The 23,961-nt window shown below is 39.3% G+C and overlaps 1 protein-coding gene across 1 annotated transcript; it reads right to left on the bottom strand.

Moving 5' to 3' along the window:
* Positions 1-3,523: 3,523 nt before the first annotated feature.
* Positions 3,524-8,134, bottom strand: LOC126609009 (protein SIEVE ELEMENT OCCLUSION B-like). The gene is made up of 7 exons (XM_050277035.1): positions 7,793-8,134; positions 5,992-6,084; positions 5,414-5,859; positions 5,213-5,307; positions 4,993-5,123; positions 4,430-4,888; positions 3,524-4,332 (listed from the first exon to the last, which is right to left on the bottom strand). Exons 1-7 carry the CDS (start codon positions 8,021-8,023, stop codon positions 3,742-3,744), a joined length of 2,046 nt encoding a protein of 681 aa, XP_050132992.1. The 5' UTR covers positions 8,024-8,134; the 3' UTR covers positions 3,524-3,741.
* Between the last annotated feature and the right edge of the window lie 15,827 nt (positions 8,135-23,961).

Below are 23,961 nucleotides of genomic sequence, written 5' to 3'. Positions count from 1 at the left end.
TATGGCGCCCATCCTTCTTATCCCCTACTGGTCCGCTTACCGTTGGGGATTCCGTGATGAAGAATGATATGACTGCTGCGGTGGTGGCCAGGAACCTTCTCACTCCCAAAGATAACAGACCACTTTCCAAACGGTCTAATGAGTTGGCTGTTAAGGATTCTCTAGCTCTCAATGTTCAATATGCAGGTTCTGTGTCTAATATGGCCCAGCGCCTATTAGAGGGCTCAAGCATGAAAATAAACAATTGCACAGGCTCGCACATGACTATGCTACAAACATGAAGATGAAGCTTGACCAGATGCAGGAATCTGATGGTCAGGTTTTACTTGATCATCAAAGGTTTGTGGGTTTGTTCCAAAGGCATTTATTGTCTTCGTCTTCTAGGGCTGTACCGTGTAATGAAGCTCCAAATGATCAACCTCCGATGCCTCCTCCTTCTGAGGTTTTGTCAATACTGAGGCTCCGAATGATCACCCTTCGGTGCCTTCTCTTTCTGGGGCTCTACCGACTGCTGAGACTTCTCCTAAGCAACCTTTGTGAAGGCTCCCTCTTGTTTGTTTATTTTGACTCATGTATATGTACATATTTGTAACTTATCGGAGATATCAATAAATAAGCTTTGCTTCATTTCAACGTATTGTGTTAAATACACCAAAGCTTTCTTCACTGAGTAGGGTCGGCTATATGAATCTTAGAACGCCATTGTGCTCGGTCCTGTGTCATGTCCTCTGTTAGATCCCAATACTCTAAGTCTTTTCTTAGAGTCTCTTCCAAAGTTTTCCTAGGTCTTCCTCTACCCCTCCGGCCCTGAACCTCTGTCCCGTAGTCGCATCTTCTAACCGGAGCGTCAGTAGGCCTTTTTTGCACATGTCCAAACCACCGTAACCGATTTTCTCTCAATTTTCCTGCAATTTCGGCTACTCCTACTTTACCTCGGATATCCTCATTCCTAATCTTATCCTTTCTCGTGTGCCCACACATCCAACGAAGCATCCTCATATCCGCTACACCCATTTTGTGTACGTGTTGATGCTTCACCGTCCAACATTCTGTGCCATACAGCATCGCCGGCCTTATTGCCGTCTTATAAAATTTTCCTTTAAGCTTTAGTGGCATACGACGGTCACACAACACGCCGGATGCACTCTTCCACTTCATCCATCCAGCTTGTATTCTGTGGTTGAGATCTCCATCTAATTCTCCGTTCTTTTGCAAGATATATCCTAAGTAGCGAAAACGATCGCTCTTTGGTATTTCTTGATCTCCGATCCTTACCCCCAACTCATTTTGACCTACATTTGCACTGAACTTGCACTCCATATATTCTGTCTTTAATCGGCTTAGGCGAAGACCTTTAGATTCCAACACTTCTCTCCAAAGGTTAAGCTTCGCATTTACCCCTTCCTGAGTTTCATCTATCAACACTATATCGTCTGCGAAAAGCATACACCAAGGAATATCATCTTGAATATGTCCTGTTAACTCATCCATTACCAACGCAAAAAGGTAAGGACTTAAGGATGAGCCTTGATGTAATCCTACAGTTATGGGGAAGCTTTCGGTTTGTCCTTCATGAGTTCTTACGGCAGTCTTTGCTCCTTCATACATATCCTTTATAGCTTGGATATATGCTACTCGTACTCATTTCTTCTATAAAATCCTCCAAAGAATGTCTCTTGGGACCCTATCATACGCTTTTTCCAAATCTATAAAGACCATGTGTAAATCCTTTTTCCTATCTCTATATCTTTCCATCAATCTTCGTAAGAGATAGATTGCCTCTATGGTTGAGCGCCCTGGCATGAACCCGAATTGGTTGTCTGAAACCCGTGTCTCTTGCCTCAATCCAGCAAAAATTTGTTTTTTTTTTCATATGGGGCTGAGAGACAGAGCCCGGATAGGGCTCGGGGAAAGGTCCAAAAAAAATCCCAGCCATGCTGGGTGTGCTTGGCAGAGGAAAAAAAACAGGAAAAAGGTGGACGGCGCCACTGCAGGTGGTCGTGTCGAGGTTGTTGGAGCTCAGAGTGAGTCACGGTTGTCGTGGACAACCACGGAGATAAGGAAATCTCAACGTATCAACAACTATAAAAGCCTAAAAAAATTGAAATCGAATTAAAAAAATCCGACGAGATTCCGGTGAATCTCAGTTCAATTTGAAATGTGGGACGACTTCTAGTCGTCGACGTGAACCAAAGGTTCAAAGCAATGGCTGCAGGCCATGATGTGGCCAATGGACACCATGAAAGGTGTCGGGTTGGTTTGCTGGGGACGCGATGGGCATCGGGCTCTCGGCTCGGGAAAGCATAGGGATGCAGGCTGCATGCCTTGCAAGAAGATGGGCTAGCCATCGCAGGCTGCGGGCCTGGTTGCATTGTAGCCTTGCGTGATGCAAAGGCACGGGTTCGAAGAACCCTAATTCCCCAATCGCAAAAATTTTATTTTATTTTTTTTTAATTCAATTATATTATATGCATGTATAATTCAATGAATCACATATTTATTTTGATGCATATGCAAATAATAGTTTCAATACATGTACATATGTAAGATTCAATTCATGACAAATATCAAATTCACATAATTGTAGCAATTTTGGTTATGAAGCATACACAATTTATGTAGAATCTAAAATACGTTAAACGTAAAGTTGGGTCATGCATCATGGTGAATGTTCATGCTATCAGGGCTTGCAAAATATCGAGTTAAAAGTCGTTGTTTGGAAAGAACCTGATTGCGTGATGATATGGATGAACTGGTTTGATGTAGAAAAAAATCTCCAACGTCAGATTCCTAAGCGCAGTGGTAGGAGCGTGCTGATAACGTGTTGTGGTCTATTTTTATCTAACAAAATAGAGAGGGCCGGCGGCAGTGGGAGAGAGAAGAGAGATGTGTGTTTGTACAATTGTAGGGGAATGTGTGTGTTGTTATCCCTCCTACATTGTGCCTTTATTTATAGTAGTAAAGGGAGAGAAGATATTCCTTCTCCTCCAAGTAATACAAGTTGTAATAGGAAAGGATAACTAGAATCAAATCTAATCTAGGATTTACACAATCATACTTATTCTAGGAATGTTTACAACAGTGTGTTTATTTAAGTGTTAAATAAGTTTCTTATGTTAAGGACTACCTCTTACAATCATTTGATTAAAATAAATCCAACAATGCTTTCTATTTGTCGTTCTTTTCCCATTTATGTTCGAGATACTCTACCTGCATTAAATTGGTGATGATCAATTAAATATGGCTCAAGGCTCACGCATGAGAAGGTTGCTCAATCTTAGCTAATTGCTATTGGGTTAGATGAGTTTTCGTCGGTCGTATGACCTTTTTCAGTTGTTCTCTATAAGTAAAGATTGCACCTAAATAATAGAACCCAATTCTATGTTATATTTATAATCATATCTAAAAAATGAAAACCACCAAATAATATCATGCTTGGATTTACCAGGTCAATTGATCATGTCAATGTAATAAATTCAAAGAAATATCCATGAGATCGAGGGCGAAAAGTGCTACGAAAACATTAAACTTAAAACATAACATTGCATCGTAAGACACACTTACACATCACACAACACTCACCACTCAGATTGGTAGGCATCATCAGATTACATAATAATGAAAATGCCCATTATTCAAGTCCCAAGGACGACACTACGAACCACACAAACACAACGCATAAGTTCATAACCTCGTAGTATAGTCATAAGATGACCTCGTAGACTCAAAACAGCAAACCCTTCAATGATGCGCGTTGATGGGAGAATCAGTGTGGCAGCACTTGTAGCTCACGAATGTCTCCATGGTGCGAGGACACTCTGGGCATTTCATGGTCTCCGGGACCTTTCCAGCAACGCTCGGGATGTCAAGGCGGCAGCAGTGCCTCATAGTCTGAATCACCTTCTCGTAGTATGCTTTGAACGAGAATTCAAAGCCCTTCTCCTTTATGAAGTTCTTCCATGTGTCGAAGTCGTCAAGGACCTTCAAGATTGTGAAGCCATGGCCACTCACCACCACAGTGGACCCCTTAGTAAGCACAGCCCATCCACCCTCATTTTTGTAGGAAAGCAGCTTCTGGACTTCTTTGGTCACAGTGTCAGTTTGCTTGTTGACTTTGGTGAAGAACAAGCTCTCAATTCCATTCCAAAATCTCCCGAGAATTCCAAGGTCTTCTCCGCCTTTCGGGCTCTTGCCAACACAAAATAGCTCAATATTGATCTTCAATTCCTTGATGAAGGGGTCATTGGCAATGGTAGTTGCTTTCTTTGTGAACTGCTGGATCCAGTCATTGTCTTTGCCTCCATAGAAGAAGATGTACTTCTCCTCTTTGATCTGCTCGAACAAAGAAATAAAAATTATACCCACAAATTTGAATTAAAATTGGTGCTGTAATGTTGTGGAATTGTGAAAAATGAATTGAATTAATTACCCAGGTCTGTATGGTTGGGTGAATATCATTCACAATGGGAGTGATCCATTCTTTGTCATTTGTGAGAGTATCTTCTATTCCCTTATGAAAAGGAAATGCCTTCATTCCATGAATCCGAATCAAGTGGAGAGCATTCGTATTTTCCACCTTGCCTTGCGGGTTCATCACTACCACAGCGGGCTTGCCCTTGAAGTGCCACTCCTCCTTGATGAATCTGACGCCGGCTACAGGCGCAAAATACTGCACAGTGTACCATGGCATCTTGGCCCTCAAGACCTCGAACTTCTTTCGTAGGTCATCAGTCCATTGCTCCACAATAGGGATCCACACAATCTTATACTTATCGTCTTTCTTTGTCCCCTCATAAACTGGTTTGACAATCGAAATGTCATCATCAGAAATGTCAAGGGTGGAAATGAACAAAAGCACATACTTCCTCCTCAGCACATCAATGCTAACCTGTTTGAAAAATTTATGACAATGATTACATTAATTAGCTACATACACTACAAACGGTAATAGTAAAATTTATCAAAGAGTAGTAACGTGCTATGAGAGCAAACCGTTTTGTTAGTCGAACCATCAATAATTGGCTGCACGGTATCCTTAGTGAAAATCAAGGCCTTGAAAACCTCCATAACTTCGGCAGGGGTCTGAAAAAGTTTCCTCAGCTTCCGGTACGTCTCCGCCTCCTCTGTTTTACACAGAAAACACTTAGTTTTCAGCAATGCATATCAAGTGTAACATGTATGTGTACAACAGTACAAGTACTCAAGTACTCACCTATCTGTTTTTTGCAGATTAACAATTGTATCTTAAGCTTGTTGAGGATGTAGTGGATTTTTTGAGCAAATTGGGACAAATCATATGGCTTCTCTCTACAACGCAGGAAACCAAGTCAGATAAATATTACTTGTTTTAAAATTGTAATGATCATAAATATATACTTATACAGGGTAATTGGTTTGGAAATAAAGAACTTACTCATCACTGGTTAGAAGGGTGATCTTAGTTGCACAAGAAAAAATAGTTATGATAGACCAATAGACATCGACCGGTATGTGATCCATTGCAATTGCCAATGCTGGCACATCCTTTGGATCATAAGCAGAAAGCTTCTCAAGCTCAAAGATGCACTCAATCACTTGCAATGTGGTCTTGATCAGGACGTTGAGTTCGACAATAGCTTGCCTGCGCTTCTGGAGGTCCGTGGGCTTGAGAAGGACTGGCACTCTCTTGAGGATTGCGACGGACTTAGCAAGTAGGTCACTCTGTTGAGTTTGGGCAAGGAGCCAGAACTCTCCATATTCCAAAGCAAATGCTGCAAAGGCCAGCACTGCCTTGGCTTCCCATGAATAAGTTGAGAGCTTGTTGAGTATTGCCAAGGTTGACTTGTGGGCAATTTCTTCACCTGGTGGCTTGCATGACATCTGAAAGAAATTGAAGATAATTAAACCCGTGATTTTTTTTATAGGAACTATAAGAATTGTTTTTTTTTTTTGGAAAAATGAAAGGAAAATTAAGAATTATTCAATTTGTTATGCAATATTGTAAATAATGACCTCACAGCCAATGGACTTGAGAGTGCACAATGGAGAACTGAAGGTGGCTTTGGGGGGCTTCTCATCAATGGTTTCAACATGTACTTGGGTGCCCTGCAACAAGTCACTAGTAATTATTCACCATTTGGAAGTTTGCTGATACTTAAAATTAAACTCAGCTCAGTAATATAATTGCAAGATATTTCTTACTTCTAATCACTTCATTAATCAGATATTGTTGGATTAGTCCCAAAAAAGAAACCAGATATTGTTGGAGAAAGAAGTAATATTATACATTTGGTTTTTTACTTTTTGATAATGATTTGGATTCCAAATCTTTAAAACTTCTAATTTTAGTGAAGATTATTATTAATAAAATCATTTTCAAGCTTTTAATTTATACGTGTCCGATTTACCAACAGAGAATTGTATGTGGCTCTTCTGTTAAATACAAAATTAAAGAGGTCCAGAGGCAACAACATTATCAGTATCAATAGGAGAAGGAAACGTCCAGAAGTCAGCGTTCAAGAGCTGTATTGTAACCTAAGGAGAAAAAGGTGCCAAAGAAGATAAATCAAAAGAAAACATCAAGGTGAAACAACTTGTCCAGCTCAATAATGTCTACTGTGATGAGTACTTTTGTGGTAGACTGGGTATCTTAAAAATGGAACATACCAACCTCTGTGTTCGTAGTACTGTAAATCTTGTAATCGTTTACCTTAATGTACTAAAAGGCTCTAAACTCATTTTGTTTTGGAAAAAAATAGCTCGTTTGAAGTTATGAGGTGGAACATTTACCATGTTTTTATCTAAAACAAATTTCTAAGAGCAGTCTCTACATTTCATTAAGAAAATCAATTTCTAAGAGCAGTCCCAAATTAATTTTTTCCCAAGGTAAAAAGTTAAGTTTAATTATAAGAAAAGTGTTCTGATAAAATTATTACAAAAAATTCTCTACATTTCATTAACGGAAAAGGAATATTTTCTAATAAAAAGTTAGACATAAAATAGTTTTCAAATTTTTTTTAATGATGCAGAAATCCAATGTTCTAATAATTTGAACAAAACGTGAGGTGCTAATAAAACATGCCATAGGTATTGAATGGTACTTTCCTTCTACATATTTTGCAGTAACATATTTTAGAACTATGACTCTAGATCAAGTTAATTATTTCCTTCTTTTGGTTTAGTGCAATAACTCCCGATTCGACAATGCTTTTAGGGGATCTTCTATGCTGCTTCGGAGTATCCGATATTCTAAATTTTTAACTGTAAGATATTTGGACAAAAACTAAGACCTAATGGTTAAAAATCCATAACTATTCTATTTTCAATAGAATTTTTGTATTTTTCGAGCATGCCCCCAAAAAAGCTATCAAATTGCAAATCGTTAGTGTTGGGAACCAGGGCCCCTTTAGGTTAATTTGCTGCCTCAGATCGGACTGAAAACGACTACTTAATCGTTGGATCTATATGTCAAGTACTCAAACGAAACGTCACTTACCCACTTCATCTCTTCCAATTTTCAGGACAAAACCAATTGAAATATCAAGTGCCATAGTATTATTTTTAATAAATGCAAGGGAATCTAGCACAGCCATCGCAATTAAGAGCTATACTAGTTATTGTCAGGTAGGAAATTGAAGTTAACAGACCCTAGTTTACGTTTCACTCTAACTAACAGTCTTCCCAATATAAACACACAGACTATTCTGAGCTTCTTAAGCAAGCGCTACCTCGTTCATTAAGCGTTTAAGCGACTATAGTTAACATTTCTCTTTTAATTCGCGGAAGAACATAGAGATGTTACACAATCTCATACCTGCACAATGCTATCAACGATCTGGGTCGAATGCTTGATGATGGTTTCAGTGACAAGGAAGAGAGAATCAACATCAAAGGAGTCGTCCTCATGGACGTGGGTTGCATAAATGAGCTCTAATATTTTGGTGTCGGACATAGTGAAGAGGCTGAGCTCACCCTCAATGTGCTGAGCAGTGGTGGCGACCGCCGAGGTCACCTTGCTCACCACATTTTGTGCTATGCCTAGCATGGTTGATGGAAAATGGCTTACTAGCTTAGCTCTGGGGAAAAAAGCTGAAGGAAGAACACAGAAGGATGGCTTATGAACAAGGGCTAGTGGGCTGTTCCGTGCAGTTCATTGCTGCCCAGTGCCTCTATTTATAACCATGTTCATCTCGGAATTTAGCAGATAAGTGTGGCCCAGCTCTATAGAAAAACGACACTTCTAGGATCGTTATGTTTTAAGAGGCACGTGAATAATTTCCGTGACTTTTTAGCCACAATAGTTTTTAGGATTGGTATAACTCCTCATGTTGGTAACTGATAATGAAAATCGATACGAGTAGTCCATGAATTTGTTCACCCTAAATTATTTTAGTTATTTCGTGAAAAATCTGTTAATATTCTTGTTAAATTGTCATATGAACGACCATATGACCACATTTTAAGGTATTTTTGTCAAACCAAACTCATGGACCACTTCTATTGATTTTTATTGTCAAGGATCAAAGTGAGAAGTTATGTCAATTTTAATGGACATTTTGTTAAAATGCCTATTTTTTGATGATGACAGGCTTTTGTAAGAAGCGCTAGCAACGTGAATATTCGAACGGGTACCTCTGATTTTCTTCTGGCATCTTCCAGTGCAAAGCCAGTTCTAGCCACCAAATATAACACCTTCTCTGAGCCTCCAATTATCAGGCAACTCGCCACCGCCAAGATATTTTGAACAGAAGCAAAATTCAAGGAGAAGCTAGTGCTAACATCTTGGCACCACTACCAGAATCGTCTTACCCAGAGCGCCATGTACCAGAGTCCAACCCTGGTACCTGAATATGGGCATGAAATTCCCTATTTCAAGTCTTCTATGGCACATCATCATAAATATAAGTTTATTATAGCCAAGTCATAATTTAACAGTTCAAAAAACATAATGAATAACGGATGTAAGACATTGCTACATAATTATAATTTTGTGTATGAATTATAAAGATGATATATGAGATTGCAATTGCACTCAAACTTGAGGATGCAAAATGCATTTACCCTTAAATGTTTTGAAGGTTAGATAGGTGTTTTGTATAAAATGAAAATTTATTTTTTTTACTGTTGTATATGAACATAAATGGGTGTGTGAATCATAATCCTGGATGCAAATATAAATGTACCAACTTGCATTGCTTATCAAAAATAATTACGCCAGATTCTTCCTGGTCTCAAATTAATTTATAAAAAGTGACAGTTCGTAAATGATGAAAATTTATTTCGCGATTCACATTTTTTTTTATCAAAAGAAATTTCATTAAGAATATAATCAAGAACACATATAAAAAATGTGATCCTTAAAGCAATTCAAGAGGTCACACATTTCAAAGTCATGATTACGACCACAATCATGAAATTCTCATCGACAAAGCGAGAGAGTGATTACAACCAGAAAGACTCTGCTCGAATGAAATTGGAGAGAGAAAAAGAAGTAAGAGATCAAGAAAGATTACTGCCGACTACAAGGCCAAAGACGGGAACGCGGGAAGGGTTTTTCTTCAGGGCTATGAGTTCTTGTTTTGAAGGTTATATTTTGTTCTTTATATTCAGTGATTCACATTAATTAGTGATGTGATATGTTTGTGACGTAATTAGTGTGATGTATCAATGTGTCCATAATAGCATCGCCTAGCTAAAAATAGATTCCAAAATAAAGGATAACAGGTTCTTGAAGATAAGAAAGAAAGAAAGCAGCAGCACCGGAGGGAGGGTGGGGTCAATAGGTGACTATGACACCAACGGTTTGAATTTCTTCCTCTCGGTGCGGAACCCAAACATATGATGAGAAGAAAGGCAAACACCTATGTAGAACTATAAATGAAAGGTACAATTTTTGATAATTTTGTTGTGTCCTAGTGCCATAATTTCTACCTCCGTTGGAAAGCAGGGCACTATTTTCTTGACTGAAGGCAAGACTGACAACACATGACAATAAAATTAATTCGGGGCAGATTTTCTCCATAGATATAAATTAATATAAAAAGCTTTTTAAGAGGATTAAAAAGTTGAAAATTCAGAAAGAGAAAACTATATGAAGTTCTTAATTTGGTTCATATAGGTAAGTGGTGAATTGAACTGGTACATAGGGCATTTCAAACTCATTAGGTTATGAGTTCAAACCTTCTTTCCTTAATGTTTCTGTGCTTGTAACAAAAATTAAAAATAAAACAAAAATTGGACCACATAATGCACTCCAAATGACAGTAGTTGGATTAAAAAGAGGAATGAGTTACTTAATACTACAGTATAGTGGTATTCATCTCCACTTATAAGTGAGTATTCTTATGTTTGATTCTTGCCAAAGTCGAAGTTGAATCACATTATTACTAGTCCATTGTGAGATTAAACCTACCCACCTTCCCTTAGTGTAGATAATATTGTATGTTAAAAAAAAAACAAAGGAATGGGCTAACAAGATTTTAGTGTGTTAATATTCATTTGGATTTTTGTTGAGTTTTTAAAGTAATAAGTTTTTACAAATTTAGTATATTTTTATTGACTACAAACTCTCCAAAATTTTATAGAGTTTTAATCATATATTTTTGGAAAATAAAGGAGTTAAATGACAGAGTTTTGCCTAATTTTAGAGAGTTCATAGAATTTTTTTTTTTTTAAATTTTGTGGATTGTCATGAACTTTTTACTGACCAATTTAAATGAGCCTTATTATATATGAGTTTCATTAATGAAATAGTGATCGTGACCATAATATAGTAGTCTTCTGAGGTGGTGGTTGCAGCGATGATGGTGGAATAACACGTGATGATTGTTTGGAAGATGGTTAGTAAAGTTGTTGTCTATGTGGTAGCGATAATAGTAGGAGTGGTGATTGTGATGGCGGGGTGGTGTTGGGGTGGTGGAGGAGATGAGGGTGGTGGTGTTGGGGTGACGACATGGTGGTGGAATGTGGTGATAACGATAGTCGTTACATAATCGTGAATGGTAGAAAATCTCATTAGAAATGAAATCCATCAAAATCTTAAGGCGATATGTTAGATTTGCTATGACAAAAGGTTACTATTAAAGCACTCAAAATCCACGAATTTTTTAAATCTTTTAAAACATGTGAAATTTTTTAGACTTACAAGAAATCATAATTGAATACCACAAAATTATTATAGACTTTTTAGAAGTCCTGAAAAGTTTTTCTTCAAAGTGTATGTAGACATCGAAATTTCGGTGAATGAAATGTTCATTAATGCATTAAAGTTTTGACGTGCCAAGGCATACGTGGCATGTGTCACATGTTGCACAAATTGTATACATGACGTGCGACTCAACAAAATCGGACGAGTAATCAAGAATGACACATGTCAACACTTGGCGGAAAAGAATTATTTGATTTTAATTAAATTAAATCAAATGTTAATTGATGGAGTCAAATCACGAACCAGCTCACAAATCAAGTCTTGGTTTTTTCATCAATTAATCAAGCCCACAATCAAGGCCAAATCCATCCGTAGTCAAGGCTTGGAAAGTCTATAAATAGGAGGCTCCAAGACAAAGAAAAGGTAGAGAAATCATTTCACGCCTAGACGCTGAATCTTTGAAATTCTGAAGCTCTCAAGCACTCAAACCCCCCAAACACTAACACACTCAAGAGGACTCAAAAAATCCTTCGTGTTATTTATCAAGTCCTGTGAAGAACCGCCAAGCACCCCTACACGTGCCGGTTCCTCCATTGCCAAGAACCAAAACCTTGCGGCATTCGTTCATCCAAGATCAAGTCATCGTGACCATTAGATCAACAACATTACACATCTACACATTTCGGAGATCAAATAAAAGGATCAAGTTGAAAAGAGATTGTAACCCTACAAATTCATTAATACAAATAATATTCTTTGTACACGTGTTCTTGTCTCATTTGTCACACGATTTTTGTGTTTACAGTGTATATTGACTACACTTAGATTTGAGAGTCAAATAAAATTCATTAAACTCGATACAACCCCTAGGTATATTTTGCACTCAGATGAATGGGATAAGTACATTTTGTACTATTAATTAAGGTTTGAAGTCAATTTCAAATTTTTAATATTGCATTACAACAGTTTTGACATTCAACCAATTTCAGCTTTTCCTGACATGGAAATGGGAAATTAGCATATACCATTCGGAACTAGGTTATGCACAATCATCCGGTTTGGGCTATGATTTCCCTTTGCATAGCTCCCTAGTGGTTTGTCACTTGGTGTCTTGTTGGGTGAGCTCTTGCTGCTTGGTGTGCTGCAAGAAGAGTTTAAAGATAGTTTGAAAGGTGCCTTTGTAGGGCCTTAGGTGTAGGCATTAAGGCTCGCAATCAAAACTAACAAGGATCTTGGCGTGCCACTGTTATCTTAGTATAACAGACGTTGAATATATGTGATTTAAGTTGATTACTTACACCCCAAGTTACTTAAACTTCTTGTTATTAAATGATTGTCACAGATGAGTTAAGTCTGCATTAAGTTCTTTGTCTTGCCTTGTGAGCAAGAACTTTTAGTTCATAATCTTTTACGTTTAAAATAAAGGGAGTTAAGGGCCCTTTTAACCATTTCCTCGAATGCAGTTTGTTTTTAATGAAAATAGGTTTATTAAGTTAAATAGATTCAAATGCAAATGGGACTCTTAGATGGAAAACAGTTGGAAATAGCTTGAATACATGCTAAAAAGTCCATTAAGTGACATATCTACTAAATTAAAGTGCAAACAAAGAGACTCAGACAAGATTTCACCTTGTTGGGCAAGGTCGAACTTCTTACAACCATTTTTCTTTGAGTTTATAGAGGTTGTATGCTAAAAAGGATGGATGGTAAATAGGTTTTACATGAGGGAATCGATACTACAACACCAAGGGAAGGTAGCAGAGCTATTACACTAGATAAAAGATAGTTTTTCTAAGGGAATTATAGCTTTAAAAGGACTGAATCTGGACAAGTTTAAGCTTTCTGGGTACGAATTGGCTTGAGAGCAGAGTTTGTATGTTTTTTTTATTGGTTGGTTGAGTGTCCTTATCTCTGTTGTCTCTTTCTCCTTTTATAGACAATTTGGCCCAACTGCTTTAGCTTTACTCTTAGCCGATGGCCTATTTACTTGTAATGTCATTAGAAAGTGTTTTTTGGCTGATAATGAGTTGGTCTATGTCATTTGTCACTTCCATCATAAGCACAGTGGCTTAAAAAAGCTTCAGTTTGCTTTAGGCTTCATTGTTGGGCTTTGGACAAGTTTGACTTATTTTGGCGCCTTTGGATTTTTTCCTAATGCAAAGCCTAATGTTAAATATTAACCCAAAAAGTGCACCCTTTAATCATTTGTTAAGTCTGTAAACCGAGACCTTAATAATGATTAAATACCAGCCGCATGCTTTAACTTGGGACTTGCACCATTTAAACAACCATTTTCGAATAAACCTTTGCAATAACCCACGATGTCCAATGTTAACTAACTACCTATTATATAATCTCTATTTAAATTTCTTGGCCAAATACCTTTAGCAATCCTATTTTCTGAGCTTCCAAAGTTCCTAGATTTTCCAGAATTCCCTTGCCCTCACAATTCCTTTTTGCTTTCTGCCTTTAGCCCTCTCCACTTTCTTCCCAAAACTCAATTAATCAATGGCACCTAAAACTCGTCCTGCATATGAGTCCAGTGAGGACATCGCCACCATGTGCCGTCAACTCACCAGCCTTCATCGCCCTCAGGCTAGCCTGAATTCCTCAATTTTTTTTTTTTGAGGAAGGATGAGTGCATTCTTTGGGGCTAGCTTGGACTGCTTGAGTCCTAATTGAGGTGGAGAATAACATGCCTTGGCCAACTAGTTTACTCCCAATCCTTACTTCGTTGAAGCTGGTATATCGACCTTCAAGTGGTCCAACTTTCAAAGGGGTTTCCCACTAATGAGAGATGAGGCCTGGTCACATTGGGTGGACAAGCTCGAGCCTATCTGGAAGTGAATGGCCAATGGAATCTATGAGCTTATCATGCTTTCCAAGGTCACGGTGATTGCTAAGCCTGAGCTCCTGACCACAGCTCTTCTCTTCTGGAACAATGGGGCCAACACATTCGATTTTAAAATGGGTCCCATGTCTCCCATGATCTTTAACATGGCTTAGGTTTTCGGGCTAAGGCCCTCAGGTAGGTGCATGGACATTACCCATGATTAGTCTTCACTTTTTAGCCTAACTTCTGAAAGCTCAGGCTCTTTTGAGTCCATTTCCTGCCTAGAGTAAACTTCTTCCACCTTCAAAAGCTATGGCATGTCCTTCGCGGACTTTATCCCATTCTCAAAGAAAACATTCAGCCCGCCCTCATCCACTACAGATAAGTCCCAAGAACACATGTACTTCTTCCTATATTGGTTGAACAAGCATGTGTTCGTAAACAAATCCAAATGAGTGAAGCTGAAGTGGATCCCCTTGGTGGAGGCCCTTCATTCCCTCGATGAAGTGGCCATGGGACCTTTCCTCCTTGCCCACCTCTATCACCTCCTTTACAAGGTGACCAGAGGCGAGCCCTTCGAGACCAATCTCATCGAGCTAACCTAGATGGTCCAGTTATGGCTCTAGTGGTACTTCCCTGAGTTTCGGGCGCCCAACTTGGAGTTCCCTGAAGGAGTGGCTCCATCTCGTATCTTGGCCGAGGCTTCTCCTACAAACCATTGAACTCTAGTTTGACTATATTTTTTTTTCAGAATCTGTTGAACTTGGGCAGACTTGGAGTGGGGTGCCTCTATGCTTAAGAGGTACCCATGGTTCTCGAACCAGATTTTCCAAAAAAGTGAGACCTACAAGGAGAAATTTGTAAGTTACATCCAACAACGAGACCTGGCTTGGGTAGTGCGAAGCAACCGTATGGGCTACGAGCGCGAGCTAAAGGTCTACCATCCTAATTTTTGTGGTAGACAGCTAGGATTTAGGCACTTGATCCCAATGCTCTACTTTAACTACATGCACTGTGGAACCTATTTCCGCATTCGCTCTCCCGTCGATGTGACATTCCAGACAGCTCGGCACAACATAGAAATGATGAGCCGCATTGCCCATAAGCACGTGGCTCTAAATTTTGAATGCACTCCTTCTTTTACCACTTGGTGAGAGGCCAAGTGGCAAAAGAAGTACGAAAGAGATCTTATGAAAGTCCACGATTGGCTATTCGGATAGCTCTTCTTCAAATCTTACCCAAAGAAAGAGGAACTTGCGAACTAGAAGAATGTGATCAACCAGAAGAACCGGCTTCTTCTTATAGGTATACCTTATTAATTTTGTCTTCTCTTTTGTGATGTTTTCATAGTCTGTTGTTTATTAACTTTCACTCTGATCTCATAGCCCAAGGCAATGCTGAAGAAGTGGATGTCGGGCAAGAAAAAGAAGTTGCAGACGCATTTATCCTTCAAGAGGCCACCACTAAGGTAGCAAGGTAAGAGGCGGGGTCCAGCCAAGCTGCTAGAGACACTAGAGACATCTCCGACCTCTATACAGGCTCAAAGGCTAAGGCTAAGCCTGAAGTGGAGACTCGTGTACCTTGGCAGGCAAAGGTAACCATGGTAAAGTCACCAGAGTTCAAGCCTGAATAGCGGCTTCAACCTTGTCTTACTTTGCCTGGCCTTAGGGTAACTCCTACCAGGAAGAGGACCGGGTCTCAGACTTCTCAAGCCTCCAAATCCTTAAAGCCTTCCTCTGCCCATCCAGCTGAAGCAGGTAGGAAAAAGCAAAAATCCTTCAGTTAGTGATCTTAGCCTTAGTCATTTTTTTTCTTCTCAATTTTAGTTTTCAGTTTATCGTGGGGCATGAACTAACACCCCTTTCTTTTCTTGTAATCAAGGCCTTCAGCAACTAAATAACCTGCCCCTATTCCTTCAGAGAAGCAGTTGGGCGAAGAAGTCTAGCCAGAGGATAAGGCAGTCCTCGATAAAATCCTTGAGGAGTTGAAGGTATAGCCTTCATTTTCTTAAGTACTGGGTTACTCTTGAAATTCATTTTCTTTAACACTCGTGCTAACTCTTTGTTTACTTGAAATAGGATACTAGAGGCAAAGAGATATCCCAGCCTGAGGTTTCTTCTCCTCTTGCTCGAGCAGTGCATCTTTCCCATCGTCGGGCCAAGCCCTCAAAGGTATCATATTTCCTAATCCTGGTTTATGATTTTTCAAGTTTCAAGATTAACCACCATCTTTATTCTTTTCCTCAGGCTAAAGTTGGGGCATCTACTTCTCAGGTAGGGTAAAATTTTGCTCCTACCTCTTCAACTCTTCCTCCTCCCATAGTGGCAACTCCCACTTCCCACCCCAAAGACTAAGGAGATGCTGCACTACATTGAAGATGATAGTACTTCAGTAAGCACTCTTCTTCTTAAGTTCTTCTAGGCTTTCTTTTGAATTTTCCTTAGCTTACTCTATATTCTTTTTTTATCAGTCATTTCCAGTGCACGAGGCCACTAAGCAACCACCAATAACTTTTGGGGACCTAATAGTCATTGAGATCCCCATGGTTTTAGAAGTGACTAGCTCGCGGGCTCCTCAGGCTGCTTCTCGGGCCAGTCCACCTTCTTCTCCCAAGACAACTACGACCACAAAGGTGCCCCCTTCCACTATTCAAGGTTCAGCTCAGGTATAAAAGTCATATCTCTTCTTCTCCCTCTGGAGTTATAGGGATCCCTAAGCTTTGGCAGAAGACGACTGTTGTCGCTGCCACCTCCACTTCTAGGCCTCATCCCTCACTTCAAACTGAAGCAGCTTCTAGGGGTACTGGAGTGATGCCCCCTCCAATACGAGTCATTCCTCTCATTCTTCTAGAACTGGAGGGCACTGAGGGACCAACATCAACAGGTAGAGAGACAATTGAATATAATCAAGTGCTTTAAAGAGAAGCATCTCAGGACTTATATTTCTCAGCAGCAGCTGGTGGATGAGAGGCTTGTCCATGAAGGACAGGATCTTGGTGGTGGCCTCCGAGATTCAAAAGTTGGAAGAGCAGTTATTTGCACTGAAGGTCGAGCAGATGACCCTTTTAAGCTAACTTTACCAGAAAATTGAAGAAGTGAAGAAAGTTAATCTGGAAGTAAAGGATGCCGAAGCTCAATTAGCCAACAGTAACATTGCCTTAGAAGAGCCAGGCCAAATTTTCACGGTCATGCAGACCTATCACTCTAGGATAGCTGCATTGGTTAAAGATGTAAAATTGTTTGGCAATGACTTTTTAACTTATTTATTCGATGCAAAAAAATGAAACTTCCTTCTTCACTTCCAACTTGTCTTATTTTTACTTTAAAGCTTAACTGTGGTAGATGCATAAACTAACTTCAACCCTTAAAATGCTTAGACTTCCTCAATACAATAATCTCTAACATCCCACAAAGTTGGGTGATATATTTTCAAAAACTTAGCATTAATGCCTTTGCAAGTTTCCTTCTAAATCTGCCAAGTAATATCCTCATCTATCAAACACTTGGTTGATAATGAAAGGATCTGCCAAAGTGGGACTCCACTTCCCAAAACCTCTAACTTGAGCTCCCAAGGGTAACACTGTCTTCCATACTAACTCTCCCTCATTGAAGGCCTTTAACTTCACTATCTTGTTGTATGCTTGGGCAACAACCTTCTTCCCTTCTTGGATTTTATTCAAGGCTAGAATTTGGGTTGCATCTAAATCTTCAATCTATTAACACATAGCTTGAATGTATTCTTCATTGTGTAGGCCAAACTGGTTTTGAAGCCTGACAGAACTTACATTGATTTCCATAGGGAGTATAACATCTTGCCCAAAGGTTAAAGCATAAAGGGTGGTTCCAGTTCCTACCCACTTTGAGGTTCTGTAAGCCCACAGAGCATCTCCTAACTTCTCATGCCACTTCTCCAGGCTATCTGCTACCATTCTCTTAATAATATTTACCAAGATTTTATTGTTAGCTTCTGTTTGACCATTGATTGGGGGTAATAAGGGCTAGATTGGATCATCTTTATCTTAAACTTGTTTGCAAATTTTTCTACTTCTTTCGAGATAAAAGATGGCCTTTAGTCTATAACAATTGTCTCGGGCACCCCATATCTGTGTAAGATCTTGGTTTCAATAAATTTCTTCACAACAGCTGAAGTGATATTATAACAGTTGAAGCTTATACCCATTTGGTGAAGTAGTCTGTTGCCACAATTATGAAAGTATGCCCCTTACTAGAAGCTGGGTAAATTTGCCCGATGAAGTCCATTGCCCACCTTTTAAAAGGCCAAGGCTTCACCACTGGATTCGAGAATACTAAGGATATGTCTTAGAGAGGTTCATGCCTTTGGCATTCTTCACACCTTCGGGCATAAACCTTACAATCCTTCTCCATATCGGGCCAAAAATAGCCTTATTTTCCCAACAACCACCTTATCTTGGTTCCAGCTTGATGTGCTCCACAAATGCTTTCATGCACTTCAGCCATCACTCTCATTGACTCTTCCAAGCCTAAACATTTTAATAGGAATCCATCTGGAGTTTTTCTTAGCAGAGTTCTATCCCACATGACAAACTTAGTTGCTTGTTGCCTAATTTTCTTACTTGTGGGAGAAGAAAGGTCTTTCAAGTACTGGATGATGGGTGTTCTCTAATCTTCTATCTCAGCTTCTTTAGTCATTATATCTAAGCTGAACCCTATTTCAAAGATAGAAGGGAGATTTTTTCTTTGTAGTTCCACATCCACCTCGAACCTTATTTCTTAGATCTGTGCTCCAGAATCCAACTGTGCCATCTCATTAGCAATTAAATTTACGTCTTTAAGAATATGATTGACTGACACTTTAGTGCCCCAATAACTCAATAATTGAGTGGTTGCCAAATAATAACCAGCTATTGTGATGCGTCTACACTTGTTGTCTCTATTAAGCTGATTAATCACCAATTCTGAATCACCAAACAACTCAACTTCAGTTGCCCCTAGCTCTATCAGGATTTCCAAGCTAATAATCAATGCCTCGTACACTGCCCGATTGTTGATAGTATCTTGATAATCAAGAATGAATGAGTAGTAATGCTGAAATCCCTTGGGATCAACGATGACAATCCCGGCTCCAACAGCATGCTAAATACATGACCCATCAAAATACAACTTCCAAAGAATGATCCATAGGCTTGCTATTCTCTTTACTTTTTGCTAAATCCATTCTTCCTTGCTCGAATGATCTTTATTTTGAGGGATCCTTACACTAGCTATTTCCAGAGTTCTTGGGATGTTGACAAGTTCATCCTGTGACTTTTAGTGCTCAGTCAAGAAGTCTGCAATTGCTTGCCTCTTTATTGCTCTTTGGGGTACATAGTGGAAGCTGAACTCTAATAGTGCTGGAATCAATTTCCCAGCATATACTTGATCACACCAGTCTTGGCTGGCAAGGCAACATGTAATGCTTTAGCTTGCAGACAATGAATTATAAAGCCAAACATAATGTCTTAATTGGGGTATATCTTGTTTCTACCTTAGTAAGGATCTTACTGAGGTAGTATATTGCTGATTCCTTCCCTCCTTCATTGTTTTGAGCCAATAAGCTTCATATTGACTTTTCCAAGGCAGAGATATAGAACTATTAAGGTTTCCTCCTCTGATGAGGCATAAGCATTGGTGGAGAGGCTAGGTAAGCTTTCATTTTGTCAAAAGCCTCTTGGTATTTTGGCCCTTACTCAAACTTTTCTTGATTTTTCAGTCTTAGTAAAGGAGTCAATGGTTGGGTCTTGCCCGCCAAGTTAGCAATGAATCTCCTTAAGAAGTTGATCTTCCCCAGTGGCCTTTGCAATTGTACTTTATTGGTGGGGGAAGATGATTCCATTATGGCCCGAGGATTGTTTTTGTTTACCTTCACTCCTATTTAATGAACAAGGAATCCCAAAAAGGTACCCGATCTGACTCCAAAAGCACATTTGTTGGGATTTATTTTTAACTTATGGGTCCTCATTCTCACGAAGGCTTGTCTGAGGTCTTCTAAGTGTTGCTTTTTAGTTTTTGACTTTACTAGTAAATTATCAATGTATACCTCCATGTTATGACTAATTAAATCATGAAAAATGGCGTTTATTGCCCTTTAATAGGTGGCACCAGCATTTTTGAGCCTGAACGGCATGACAACATATTCATATGCTCGTACATATCCCAAGCACCTAAAAGTTATCTTATGAATATCTTCATTAGCCATTTTTATTTTATTATAACCAGTATTCCCATCCATAAAAGATAGAACTTTGTGTTTTGCAACTACATCTATGGACAGGTCAGCCATAGGTATGGGGTATTCATCTTTAGGTGTGGCTTAGTCGACACAACATCGGATGACATTAGTTATAGCTTTTAATACAGGTACAATGTTGGCCAACCACTCGACAGACTTAGCAGGCCTAATAAATTTAGCTTTTACCAATATCTCGATCTCTTCTTTGACCTTTTCTTCTATCTCCTTCGACATTCTCCTTAGAGCTTGCTTCATAGGTTTGTACCCTTCCTTGATAGGCATTTTGTGCTCTACTAAACTAGGGTTCATACTAGACATCTCTGTGTAATGTCATTTAAGGTAATCCTAGAACTCATGTAGAAGGTCTACTATGTTTGCCTTATCTCTAGCTTTCAACAAGCCATTAAGTTGTGTTGGCCTTGGATCCTCCTCAGTTCCTAAATTAATGGTTTCCAAATGGTCTTGTATTTCTGGTGCTGGCTTATTAGGCTAAATACACAAATATTCAACTAACTTTGGATTTTCAGGCACATCATCTGGCCAGTCTAAGTTATATATACACTCAGCCATATGAATGGTTGCCTCTATCTCTTCTTCCAAAAGCTCTTTTTTTTCTCTATCCTTGGTGGTTGAAGTTTCTATTTCCCACTCTACCTCCTCATTGGCCGAGCTTTCTCTCACTTATTTTCTCTTTCTCCCATACACCAATAACCTATTAATTAAAGACCTAACTACAATCACTTGGTCATTTCTCCTCTGTTCTGACATAATTGATATTGGTAGGCTGGGACAATGTGAGGCTTGTCCAATTCCTCCCTAGTGAGAGACAATCCTTATTCTAGGAGCTTTTAGGTTGTCACCTTAGTAGAATGGTCGTTCTTATTAACTCCTAAACATTGAAGATTCCAATACTGGGGTTGTAGAAGTTTACCGCTACAACATTTGCCGTGGGGAGAAATGGCCGTGACTCGGCCACCACAATCTCCCAAAATCCTGGTTTTTCGGCTCTAAACTCGTGGTAAATGGTAACTTGTTGATGTAGAGTGGACGACATAGACAGACTTTGATGAATCCAATCTTTGCCAAGCAGTGCTCGATAGGTAGAACTACTATCCATCACAAAAAATGCCAACATGATTTGCTTGGACCCTAAGTCAACTTCCAAAGGCAATATCCCATGTGTTCTGGTGATGGCTCCAGAGAAACTAGAAACTATTAGATTAGTGGGAATAAGATCTTCCTTACTTCTACCTAATCTCTTCATTTGTTTAAGTGGAAGCACATTGACTGCAGCTCCACCATCTATCAACACCGTTTTGAAGGGTCCTACCTCCAGATGAGCAGTTACGTATATGGGTTTAAAATGGTTGGCTAGGGCCAGACTTGGGTTGATGAACACCATTTGGTTAGAATATACCCTATTGGGCTTCTTTTGTGCAGGTTCGGGCCAGTCTGCGACACTTAATCCTTCTGTCTCAGCTTCTTCAACACTAATAAGTGCCATCATTGGTTCTGGTGCCAAACAATCACCTTCATTGTGGATGGCTGATTTGGTTCAGCCCAAAACATGGCTGATAAAACATAAGTCATGTTTACCTGGAAGTTGCTGGGTCCAGGTACATCTTTTTTCTTTCCTCCAATCTGATACTCAAACTCGTCTATCCAGCCTGAGCATCATTTGTTAACATCAACTTAGGCACCTCTTCATCTACTATTATATCAAAGTTAAGCTACTGTCTTGGGGCTTCACAGGGTGTATTTTCCAGTATAGGTGAAGGTATCACTATCTCAGGGAAAATCGTCCTAAAATAGAAATGCTCTGGTCTCCAACCTAGTGTAGGCATTATCACTACACTCTTCTGAGCTCTTCTTAACACTCTGTACTTTCTTGGATGAGGATTATGAGGTACATAATTTCCTTTACCCTCCATCTTACTATTAGCTCTTTCAACCTTTTTCTTGCTCCTCTATTGGAGTTGTCTTCTTCCACCTTATGTAGCCTCCTCAAACTTAACATTGCCCACAGCTTCTGAAATGGTAGGGATTTTCATTGAGTTCATGTGAGCCTTAGGTTGTCTTTGGACTTTTCTGATCATAGATGCCCCCATTTATTTAATAAATCTTCCATCCTTGCCACCCATAAACCATTTTTGACCAAGTCGGGCTGAATCTTTCTTAGTAAGTTGGGGCACTGGTTTTATGGTTCTCTCTTTCCATCCTTGCCTTGCCCTACCGTGATGACTTGGTTGGGGAGGTTTCACTTCTATCCACCTTGGCATCTTGGCTTCCTTGTCCTCAACTTTTTCTGAGGCCTCATAGTTCTTGAATACCTTAAAAAGACCTTTAGGTTCATAATCCTCTCCTAATCTTTGGAACACATTCTTGGAGGTTCATTCTCTGCTGCCTGAATAACACTTTTACAGGCATCTTCATCTTCTATTTCTTTTATTCTAACTAATTCTCGGTCAATAATGGTGCCCAATGCTAGCACCTCAAATTCACATTCATATTGGCATTTATTGTATAAGACCACTCTCTTGATTATAGTTGCTTGTGGTCTGTCAGGCAATCTTCTAACATATTCAGAAGGTCTAACAACTTGTCTTTTCTCACCTTTATCTTCCTAAGTAGCCATTCTCTTTAACCCAGTTAAGGTTGATTATGTTGATGGGGGCTTCTGGAAGGGATATGTGTCAATCATCATGTTAGTTAGGGGTTTTTTTAACAACAGCTTCCCCTTGACTATGAGATCTTGGATCTAATATCTGAACTAGACACAATTGGCTATGGAATGGTTGAAGGTGTGGTGAAGCTTGCAATATTTTTTCCCTTTCAACTATTCTGGTTTAGGCATATTTTGGTACTGTCGGGCACAATCACTTTAACCTTCACTAACTTTTTGTTGATGTTAGCAGCCTTGGTCAAATTAAAAGAATAAGTCTGGTACTTCGGGGGCTTCACAGTCATAAATCCTCCGTCATTCATCACAATCTTTTGGTCCTTAACTGGTTGGACCAACGCCTTCACCATCAAAGGTTTGAAGGGAATGGTCATCCTTGCTATGCACAACTCAATTCCTTCACCTACATTGTTGTCATTTTCTCTAGTTCTAGGCCTTCAAACTTCAATTGATGTATTGGGGCTTTGTTCTTGTAGAAATAGGGCACCTTAGATGAGTGCTTCACTTGCTGTTCCTTGGTCAACAACTTCTCATACTTGGTAGCAGCAATCACCAACTCTTGAAGTTCATTAAATTGCACATCATAAAAAAATTTCCTCAAGGGTAGCCTTAAAGCTTTCTGGCAATAGCTATAAGCTGCACATGATTGATAGGAAATTGGCACCTCATCATTTTCCTTCTAAACCTTATCATGAAGTCCTTAGTAGACTCATGCTTATATTGTTTCACCTCCATTAGATCATTGATGGTTATCTCTGGCTCCACCCTATAAAGCTGCTTGTGGAAAGCCATCTCCATTTGCCCCAGCTAGCAATAGAATTAGAAGGTAATAGAGTGTACCACTGAGAAGCTAGGTTAACCAACGAATTCCTAAACAACCTCAACTTGTAGTTAGGATTATCTTCAAATGCCACCCAATAATTGGAAAACTTGAAAATGTGGTATCTAAAGGACACATTACAGTCCTCCCCACTAAAGGTTGGGAACGGGGGCATCTTGAAGTTGAGGGGAAAAGTGTTTTGCTCATCAATATACTTCGAGTAGACTTCTGATATGTGATCCTGAATAGTGGGC

This window comes from Malus sylvestris, chromosome 16 (assembly GCF_916048215.2).
Source record: "Malus sylvestris chromosome 16, drMalSylv7.2, whole genome shotgun sequence".
In the NCBI taxonomy this organism is placed as follows: domain Eukaryota; kingdom Viridiplantae; phylum Streptophyta; class Magnoliopsida; order Rosales; family Rosaceae; genus Malus; species Malus sylvestris.
Note: the sequence above shows the minus strand (reverse complement) of the source record. Positions and strands in the feature narration are given on the sequence as shown.